The sequence below is a fragment of the Coregonus lavaretus genome (assembly GCF_964263955.1).
Source record: "Coregonus lavaretus genome assembly, chromosome: 28".
In the NCBI taxonomy this organism is placed as follows: Eukaryota; Metazoa; Chordata; class Actinopteri; order Salmoniformes; family Salmonidae; genus Coregonus; species Coregonus lavaretus.
Genome location: NC_140015.1, coordinates 4,041,126 through 4,052,179, shown reverse-complemented (window position 1 = coordinate 4,052,179; position 11,054 = coordinate 4,041,126). Strand labels below are relative to the sequence as shown.

The 11,054-nt window shown below is 43.4% G+C and overlaps 1 protein-coding gene across 1 annotated transcript in view; it reads left to right on the top strand.

The window, feature by feature from the left end:
• Window positions 1–5,323: 5,323 nt before the first annotated feature.
• LOC311103952 (serine/threonine-protein kinase BRSK1-like) overlaps window positions 5,324–11,054 on the top strand; it is a gene marked incomplete at both ends in the record, with an annotated part of 17,706 nt that continues 11,975 nt past the window's right edge. The window contains 10 exons of the mRNA XM_084145591.1: window positions 5,324–5,411; window positions 6,374–6,468; window positions 7,074–7,159; window positions 7,537–7,677; window positions 8,531–8,647; window positions 8,776–8,809; window positions 8,943–9,011; window positions 9,141–9,287; window positions 9,597–9,628; window positions 9,898–10,062. Of these exons, the coding sequence (XP_084001717.1) occupies window positions 5,324–5,411; window positions 6,374–6,468; window positions 7,074–7,159; window positions 7,537–7,677; window positions 8,531–8,647; window positions 8,776–8,809; window positions 8,943–9,011; window positions 9,141–9,287; window positions 9,597–9,628; window positions 9,898–10,062 (974 nt within the window). The remainder of the gene's footprint in view (window positions 5,412–6,373; window positions 6,469–7,073; window positions 7,160–7,536; window positions 7,678–8,530; window positions 8,648–8,775; window positions 8,810–8,942; window positions 9,012–9,140; window positions 9,288–9,596; window positions 9,629–9,897; window positions 10,063–11,054) is intronic.

Genomic DNA, 11,054 nt, shown 5'->3' with positions numbered 1-11,054 from the left:
TGTGAGAGAGGAGATACACTAGCTATGCATTAGGGTCAGTAAGCATGTGTGGAGATATGGCAATGCAGGTGGTGGTACTGTACATGCATTTGAGGGATAGAGGGTATGTGTGCATGTGTGTACGTGTGTGTGAGTAACAACTGTGGCCTGTTCCCAGGAATGTTCCATGTTGTATCACCATGTGTTGTATCACCATGTGAAAGAACAGACCTTTACCCCCTCCCCTCCCTCCTCCTGACACACAAACTACTCACCAGAGGGGTATCCTATAAAGCAGGTTTGAGGAGTTAGCGAGGCAACTTTGGTCAACTTGGGATAACCAGTAATACGAAAATGGCTCACCTTTTAGCCAGGTAATTTTCTATGACAACAAATCTACAAAAATGAACCTGCTCCGGGATAGGCTAACTCACGGCTAACTCCATTTACCCTGAATGAAATGACTGAGCCGCGAGTTGAGGACCAGATTCCCTCCCTCTTGCAAAGATTGCATCATTATCCCCTTCATTTGAGGAAGGCTGATTAAATATTTTATTAATCAAATGTTTTGTGTGTTAAAAAATGGTAATGTTAAAATATATCACATTGCACACTAAGTAATGACAGAATGCATTTTAAACTTCACGAACAGTAACACTGACTTTTGTATGACTTAATACAATTATTTTATAGATAGGAGTGGGGGGAAAAAGGTGCTTGTGGTTGTGCATTAATAAACGCTCCAAGGTCGGCATTTAATGATAAGTAATAAAATAAATATGGCACTAATAAAAGCCTATTTCACACCATAGCTTGCTGAATTCGTTTTAATTTTGGCACAAATGAAAATTTGGCACTGACTCTCCCGTGGATTGATGTTTCAGCATTCTCTCAACGAAGAGTTCGCCGTTCGATTAGCCATGTGCAACATGCTTGTTAGCGGCAGGCGGACGCGCAATATCCACCGTCGTAGTACGGATGAAGCCTGAGCTGGAATGTGAAGCTAACTGAAGCTGGTTAGCTTTAGAAAACCCTGAGTAGATCTAGCTTGCTTTTTATGCCCCTCAGGACAGCGCTCAATCCAGACATATTTACTCTAACCTCACAGCACCCCTGGTTGGACCCCTGGATATTCAGTGGGACATCAATGCCTGAGTGGAATTTTGCTGAGGGAGGAGATATTTCGGTTCATCCCAGAGTTATGTGTCAGGGGGATAAGGACGAGGGGCGGGGCGTTCCTGGGAGGCATATGGAAAGACGGTGTTGAGAAGGGGTGGGGCAGACGGGGTACATACCATTTTAAACCGCCCTCTGGGAAACTTTAACCCGGGTAAATTTTCACACAGGACTTTAAAAAGGATAGAGGAGGGTATTAGGGTAAGTAGTAGTCCACCATGGTAGTACACCTGCTTGACCTGACTGGGGATAAAGACGAGGGGCGCTCACGTTACTGGGAGGCATATGGAAAGGGGGCGGTGAGAAGGGGATGGGGTAGTGTATGTGGAGGGGCGGGGGTACATACCGTTTAAAACCCCCCGCTGGTCAACTTTCACCCAGGACTTTCAAGGGGATAGAGAAGTGTATTAGGGTACATAGTAGTACAACATAGTACTACACCTGCTTGACCTGACTGGTGAAGAGTCTGAACTCTATCTGTTGTTGAGAAGGATTAGTAGTACAGGATTGACTTAATACTGTCTGTGGATACACATAAGAAGACTTCAATCAATTACACCAGTGGTCACTAACCTTTTTTGAGTCAAGATCACTTTCGCACTCCAAAAACAAGCCGAGCTCTACCGCTCAGATATTTTTACAAACTTTTTTCTATTTTTTTCTTTAACCTAATAAAAACAGTTCTGTAGGAATGTGGTTTATGCAGTAGGCCTAATACATTATTACAGCATATTGGCTATATATGCCTGGCCCCGTGATATTGTTCTTCTCATACCATATTATATTTCAAACACAAGTTTTGATAATAAAATAGATCAGTTGCGAGGCACAGCTGAGCATAAATTGAAATAATTTGCTAATAATTTGTTTTTTATTTTACTGGACTGATCATCATGGTCATGGTAGTTTCAAAACAACTGGGAACTCGGGAGAAAAACGAGATCAAATCATGACGTCAGTGATCTTCAGGTCAGAAAGTCGGAGCTCTAGAAAAGATGCTTGAGTTTCCGACTTGGAATCCCGAGTTGGATGACTGTTCAAAACTATTTTTTTCCAGTCGGATCTCGTTTTTTTTTCGAGTTCCCAGTTGTCTTGAACGCACTAAAGTCGGAAGTAGGAAATGTCCGAGTTCCCAGTTGTTTTGAACACGGCATTAGTCTCACCGTCCCTGCTCTCTCCTTCCTTTCGTCCGGTGAGACTGACCATAGAGGGGACACCATCTTCCACCTGATGGCGAAACTCGAGCCGCACCTCATCTGCCTCATGTACAAATTAATGTTGTTCCTATGACCAGAGAAAGTGAAATATTCCTCGATATTAAAATAGACACGACGAGCTGCTAATAAAAACACAGGGCTATCGATACACTAAGCTACTCATTCATTGCAGCTGCAGCGCAAGTGGACGTAGGGAGAAGCGCGTTTTATGTTTTGTAATAGTGTTGAATAAAAACAGTGTTGACAGTGCTGAATAAAAACGTACTCATAAAAACAGCAGCTATTTGCTGTATTCTTTGACAGTCACTCTCTGGTCATGGTTTTAAAAGTCATGAAATCTCAAGTAGGCTAGTATTAAACTTCGCTGTTGCCGGGTCTTGGAAGCTGTTGGCACGGTGATTTGAGCTATCGGATTGGCCAGCGCAGTTGGTGCTCTCGATTTAGCCACAGATCTCCGGGTCCGCCGGGTAGGTGGAGTTTGTATTTTCAGACAAATTAAATGGTTCCAAATGGGTACACTTTGCCTACCTGGTGCGCAGGGCTTCTGAATCAAGTGCAGATCGACCAGTTGGTGACCACTGAATTATACCTTTATGTCATCTGCCTGTTCATATAGTCTGAAGAGAACTGCACTTTAATCAATAAATTGCACCTACTGCCCAGACACTCAAATGTATACAGGCCAATATAGTCTAGGAAGTATTTTAATGTAGTCAGTCCATGTAATGTACTTCACACAAAGTATTATTATATTCACACACTGTAAACGATACTCTGAATAAGCTTAGTGTCATATAATAAGCCCATATATGGGCTGGGCATCTGGATGACGCAAGACACTATAATAATAAGTCCATCAAATCAAATAACAATAATTGGCCCAATAAATCAATCAATAAAAAAGAATCGAATTAAATCATGCAATGAAATTCATATTGTATGTTACTTCCTGCCAAGTCAGGACCATGAACAAGTACTGCCGCCCTTTGTACAAATGCGCAACTGCATGATGGTGTGGCAAAATACTAGGCCTAGTAGCCTATTATTAATGGATACAGGTACCCATTCGCTAGGACTGTGGATGAATCTAATGAGAGAAATTAGACACATCATAGAAGTGACGTGAGATGAATAATATCTGTCTGATTTGACCAATCAATAGGCTAGATCAAGAGAAACATACTTTTAGTTAAACACTTGTAAATGACTGTATTGCATTTTGTGTTGCCTGGGATGAAATAAGAAAGACGTGGAAATGGACCAAAGAGGGAGGTTCAAATACTATTAAAAGGAAGTAAATTAATCGGTTTGTTATTCTATTCTAATCTATTCTATTCTTCAACAAAAACATTAAACAACAAGTGTATCTTCTTTTCTTTACACCATTAGATGTTGGAAAGGGTATTTTCATATGTTACCCCCTCAGCCCTTCAAAAGTAGGTGTGTTTGAATACAGAAGTAGGTGAGCGGATGGGAGGCGACGGAGAGCATATTTTAAGGAGAGGCAGACCGGGAAGGATGGGGTGGAGGAGAGAGAGAGAGAGAGAGAGAAGGGGGAGGGAGGGGATGAAAAACGGAACCCGGATGCTGATGCTGCCGTATCGGATGAGGAGAAGGAAGAGGGGAGAGAGAGAAAAGAAAACGGCTTTGCGGCTAGAAGGAAGGCTATCCCGTGACGGATTGTGGATGCAAAGAACTTCGACAGACAAGCAGATATTTTTCGAATCGCTTCTGAAGCTACATCTTTCTGCACAAGGAGGCCGGTGAAGGATGAATCTTGACACCAGCGGCGGCAGGAGCGCAAGCGGGGATGCTGTGAAATGTCCATAGACGGCGAGGGAGGGAGAGAGCAAGGGAGAGAAGGAGAGGGAGGGAGGAGAGTACTACGCCAGCTAAAGATGCTTGTTTTTTGTAGAACCACGATTTATTACAACCATCCAATCGAGCATTTTAAATAATAGAGAAAATGAGCATTTCTCGAAAGAAAAATTAATTTTGGCCTGAACAGAAACGCAAGGTGAAATTGTTGACAGACGTTGACTGGGGAATACAGATTGAGAGAAGAGTAGGCTAGTCGGAACGGGTGCGGATACAGGGTTGCTGTTTTGACGCTCTGTTCCCCTCTATTTCCTGATACCAGGCCCTGGGATAATCCGAGGAGTGCACCGGATATTGGGAAAACCACCCCTCTGAGGCTATAACGGAATATTACTATTCATATAGTCTAGAGGAGGGAGCAGAGACTACATACCAAAATGGGACGAAAAGAGGTGGACGGAGTCTAAAAGATGTTATGATGACAAATTTCATTATTATGTTGTTCTAAGGATCACTGATGACAGTATCGGATGTAGGCTATGAGGTGCAGAAGTGTGTGTAATCTAGCGATTACATGGAGCCTATCTGATGAAATAGTTTTTCATAGCCTATTCCAGCTGCTTACAGCTATCTGTCTGTACCAATATTAACAATAGGACACATTTATTTCGTATATTGCTAATAATAATTGTAATTCAAAATAACTGCCATCAGTTTGGACTTCTCAAATATGCACCTATCATAATCTCCCTACGAATTTCCCTCTTCCACTTTCTAACAACCCTTTATTTCATTCCTGCTTAGTCCATTCACGGTCGTTGATACATTCACGGTCGTTGATAATAAGCTTAATAAGGTTACCGAATTTATATCACGGAAAATGTATGCAATATCCGCATAGAAAAAGGCAAGTGCATGGGAGTAGCCTAGCCGAGACTATAGGCCACGAAATTGTAATCACGACCACAACCGCTCTCTCTATTCCTCCCTGTGACAACATCGCTAGGCGTCTGTAATGTTATTACGGCGGTGCCGTTCTGCCCCGAGGACCGATAGCTATAAATTCCTCTTGATAAAAACAGTGAGTTGATCTCCTTATCATAATATAATTTCGCTTTCAACGCACGGACATCATGACTAGCAAGGAGCTGTCCGTAGGCCAGTCGGCCCAATACGTCGGGCCTTACCGGCTGGAGAAAACCCTTGGGAAGGGGCAGACAGGTAAGCATACTTCCACCGCTCCCTTTAAACGCATCATCACGCGCAATAGCTGCTAATATGAATGCATGGTAGATGAAAATAGTCATATTTATAACTATTAATGTGTATTAGGCCGACAAATACAATTGATCGTCTAAAGAGTACACTCTGTGTGCACCTTTTGGACATTATGTCCTCAGTATTGATATTTGTGTGTATTTGATGTGTGTCCCAGTGGTAGCAACTCACATGAATGGGCCAATATGTCCAATATTATTGATATTTACAAATATTTGTGATCAGTAATGTGAAGCATGCTGTCACAGGTTTTACATGTGTATAATGTTGCATGTAATATTATTGTGAGAGTAGTTGTATGTATGTGTCTGCTTGTTTGTGTATGTGTGTGTGACCCAGATTAGGTATATTCTCTATCGCTGGACTAAACAACACTTTCTCCACTGAGCATGCTTTTTAATCTAGGAGTAGACTTAATCCTGGTCTGGGAATCTGGCCCTCGGTAGACCTGTTTAGACTTGTGTAATCTGCCTTGAATTTAAATCGATAGAGAAGACTGAAATTGCTTGGTTTATTATAGAGGCTTTGGTGAGTAAGTGGTAGACTTGTCATATCAGATGTCAGTGCTGGAAACAGGCTGGTGTAGCCTTAGTGGATTGAACTGGTTGAACTATAAACAGATTGATGGAGACTGCAGTCGCTGAATTAGGCCATTAGGTTCTGCATAGTCAAGTCAATATGGTATGGGTGAGGTCATGCTCCACCCGTGTCTCCTGTATGGTCTGGTTCTGGTTCACTTGTTATGAATGAGAATTGAACTGTGTTGAAATGAAAGGTAACTCAAACAAACAAGACAAACTCAAAGCTTTTTTTTTCTCTCTCTTTCTTTTCTCACTTTCCGCTCTATTTTAATCTCTCTTACTCTCTCTCTCCTCCCCACTCCTCCTCCACCCTCTCTCCCCCAGGTTTGGTGAAGCTGGGAGTCCACTGTATTACGGGACAGAAGGTGGCCATAAAGATTGTAAACCGAGAGAAGCTGTCTGAGTCTGTCCTTATGAAGGTATGAACCCAGAGAAGCTGTCTGCGTCCCAAATGGCACACTATTCCCTACATCGTGTACTACTTTCGACCAGAGCATGGGCCATGGTCAAAAGTAGTGCACTTTATAGGGAATAAGGTGCCATTTGGGACACAGACGCTCTCTGAGTCTGTCCTTCTGATGGTACAGTAGCCTACAGAGAGAGCCATGAGCCTGCTAATATGCATTTGTAGGAGCACATTATATAGACAGCCAGCATGCTGTCGTTAATAATGAATGTATTGATATACAATATATCATCACCTTTGGTTCTTCTTTGTATTCTACTTCTGGGGTAGAGGAGGTGTGTATAGGCTATGCACTGTGTGTATACAAACTCTTTCTGTCACATTCGCTCACTGACACACTTTCTCTCTCTCTCTCTCTCTCTCTCTCTCTCTCTCTCTCTCTCGCTCTCTCTCTCTCTCTTGCTATCTCTCTCTCTCTCTCTCTCTCTCTCTCTCTCTCGCTCTCTCTCTCTCTCTCTCTCTTGCTATCTCTCTCTCTCTCTCTCTCTCTCTCTTGCTATCTTTATATCTCTCTCTCTCTCTCTACCCTTTCTCTGTACCTCCTCTCGCTATCTCTAGGTGGAGAGGGAGATAGCTATTCTAAAACTAATAGAGCACCCTCATGTGCTGAAGCTGCATGATGTTTATGAGAATAACAAATACCTGTAAGTATATTATCCTCTTTTCTCACTCGCACTCTTTCTCCCTCTCTTTCTGCCTGTCTCTTGTACTGTACTAAAACTCAATAATATACTAATATACTGTGTATGTGTGTGTGCGTGCATGAATGTGTGTGTGTGTTTGAGTGATAATTGGTGCTGTACTGAACGTGTGAGCATATGAACAGGCCTATACATGTTCAAGCATGTACACATCAACATGTGTCAGAGTGTATGAGTGTATGTATGAGCATGTACAGTGGGTGAATGAGTTTGTTATTATTATATGCTTGAACATACAGTATTTGATTCCTCCCTCCCTCCCTCCCTCCCTCCTTCCCTCCCTCCCTCCCTCCCTCCCTCCCTGTCATTCTCTCTCCCAGGTATCTGGTGTTGGAGCATGTCTCAGGAGGAGAGTTATTTGACTACCTGGTGAAGAAGGGCAGACTGACGCCTAAAGAGGCCAGGAAGTTCTTCAGACAGATCATCTCAGCCCTGGACTTCTGCCACAGCCACTCTATATGGTCAGACACTACTACAGCAAGATATACACAGTCACTCTGTATGGCAGAGACTACAGCAATATATACAACAATATATACACAGTCACTCTATGGTCAGACACTACAGCAATATACTGTATACAGCTAGATACACTGAGTATACCAAACATTAGGAACACCTTCCCACAGGGATGCTGGCCCATGTTGACTCCAATGCTTCCCACAGTTGTGTCAAGTTGGCTGGATGTCCTTTGGGACACGGAAAATTGTTGAGCATGAAAAACCCAGCAGGGTTTACTACCATACCCCGTTCAAAGGCACTTCAATATTTTATCTTGCTCATTCACCCTCTGAATGGCACACATACACAATCCATGTCTCAATACTTAAATATCCTTCTTTAACCTGTCTCCTCCTTCATCTACACTGATTGAAGTGGATTTAAGAAGGGACATTTTACATTTTTTACATTTTAGTCATTTAGCAGACGCTCTTATCCAGAGCGACTTACAGTTAGTGCATACATTATTATTTTTCATACCCCCTGTGGGAAACGAACCCACAACCCTGGCGTTGCAAACGCCATGCTCTACCAACTGAGGGACATCAATAAGGGATCATAGCTTTCACCTGGATTCACCTGATCAGTCTATGTATATACTCAGTATATAAACAGCCACTCTATATGGTCAGAACAATATACAGCAATATATACACAGCCACAATTTTAAATCAATCCATTTAAAACTCTAGAGAGATTGAGAAAATAAAGAAGAAGTGAAAGAAGAGAACAGACGTCTTTCTCAAACCTGTTTGGTGTGTGTGTGTGTGTGTGTGTGTATGTGCATGTCCGCATGTGTGTGTATGTGTGTAGTCATAGAGACCTGAAGCCTGAGAACCTGCTCCTGGATGAGAAGAACAACATCCGTATCGCTGACTTCGGCATGGCCTCCCTACAGGTGGGGGACAGCCTGCTAGAGACCAGCTGTGGGTGAGTACTGTGTGTGTGTTCCTGCATGCGTATGTGTGTGTGTGCATGGAGAGGCGGGTGTCCTTAGTGATGTACAGCATGTTTATGTATGTTTATAACTTTATTTCCTTTCTTCTGAATGATTACAGATCTCCTCACTATGCATGTCCAGAAGTTATCAGGGTAAGTTCCCTTTCTCTCTGTACGTCTGTGGCTACTGTCTAGGTGCATACACCTACATTATATGTGTATATATGAATGAACAGTGAATCTATTTTCTTCTAAGTGTGTGTAATGCCGTCCTCTTGTATTGCAGGGGGAGAAGTATGATGGTCGCAGGGCAGATGTATGGAGCTGTGGTGTCATCCTCTTTGCACTGCTGGTGGTAAGAACCTCTTCCTCTCTCTCCATCTCGTTCTACCCCTCTATCTCTCTCGCTCTGTAACTCCCCTCTCTCCTCTCCTGTGTGTGTGTGTGCATGTTTGTGTGTGTGTGTGTGTGTGTGTGTGTGTAGGGAGCTCTACCCTTTGACCATGACAACCTGCGCCAGCTCCTTGAGAAGGTGAAGAGCGGGGTGTTCCACATGCCTCATTTCATCCCCCCAGACTGCCAGGCCCTGCTCAAAGGAATGATCGAGGTCAACCCCGACAAGAGACTCACGGTACGGGGGAGGAGAGGGGGATAGAGGGGGAGGATGGTGGAAGGAAGAGAGGGAGGATGATGATGGGGCAAAGGAGAGCCAGGCCCTGCTCAAAGGAATGATCTAGGTCAACCCTGACAAGAGATTCACGGTACAGGGGAGGAGAGGGAAAATAGGGTGGGGGAGAGAGAGGGGGGTGAGGGAGAGCGAGGGGGGGTGAGGGAGAGAGAGACTCACGGTACCAGTAGATGTTGCTGCTACTGTCTAAATGTAGGACTGCTGTGTGTTCTGTTTTGATAACTAACTGTCTGTGTCTGTGTTCTCTTACAGCTAGAAGCAATACAAAAACACTCCTGGTATCTGTAAGTACACTCATTCCATTCTACTATTTTCTCTCACAACTTATCATTGTCTTCTTCTCTCTGAATAGAAGATTAAAAGAAATACAGTCAATTGAGTAGTTCTACATGTTGATTGTCTATGTGGCCTTTTTCACAGAACTCTTTACCCATCTTTACTCTCTCCCCTCCATCTGTCTTTCTCTCTATCTCTGTCTCTCTCCCTTTCCACCTCTCTATCTCGCTCTTTTCACATCATCTCTTTCCCCCTTTCCATATTTCTCCCCTGTCAGTGGTGGTCGTAATGAGCCGTGTCCGGAGCAGCCTCCTCCCAGGCGTGTGTGTGTGAAGAGGATTGTGTCGCTGACCGAGCTGGACCCCGATGTACTGGACAGCATGCACTCTCTGGGCTGCTTCAGAGACCGGGGAAAACTGACCCAGGACCTGCAGTGTGAGGAGTGAGTACTGTCTGGGCTGCTTTTAGAGACCGGGGAAAGCTGACCCGGGACCTGCAGTGTGAGTGTCCCTTGATGTGGCCCCTGTAGTGTCACCGTTCGCTGGTTGCTGTGGAAACGAACTCTTGATCTCTCTCTTAGTGTCTCTGGCCCCTCATCATTAGTAGAAGGAATAGGCAGTGGTGGAAAAAGTACCCAATTGTCACACTTAAGTAATAGTAAAGATACCTTAAAAGAAAATGACTCAAGTAAAAGTGAAAATCACCCAGTAAAATACTACTTGAGCAAAAGTCTAAAAGTATTTGGTTTTAAATATACCTAAGTATCAAAAGTAAAAATAAAAGTATAAATCATTTCAAAATCCTTATATTAGGCAACCTAGACGACACGATTTTCTTGTTTTAGGGATGACCAGGGATGATCTCTTGATAAGTGTGTGAATTAGACCATTTTCCTGTCCTCCTAAGCATTCAAAATGTAAAAAGTGCATTATTTTCTTTAGGAATGTAGTTGAGTAAAAGTAAAAGTACAGATACCCCCAAAAACGACTTAAGTAGTACTTTAAAGTATTTTTACTTAAGTACTTTACACCACTGGGAATAGGATCATTCTCTTTCTCTCTGTCTGTCTGCCTGCCTGCCTCTCTCTCTCTCTCTCTCTCTCTCTCTCTCTCTCTCTCTCTCTCTCTCTCTCCTCTCTCCTCTCTCTCTCTCTCTCTCTCTCTCTGTCTCTCTCTCTGTCTCTCTCTCTCTCTTCTCTTTCTCTGTCTCTCTCTGTCAATTCAATTCCATCTCTCGCTCCCCTCCTCCTTACTAGCCTCTCTCTATATCTCTTTCTCCCCTCCTCCCTTCTAGTGTTTACTGCCTCTCTCTATCCTATTATTTTTTCTCTCTGTCTCTCTCAGGAGAAGTAAAGGTAATCCAACCTAGGAAATAGGACTTTGTGGAGTATTTGGACAGGGCGCTGACTGTCTCTTTTTGCTGGCATCTCTCTCT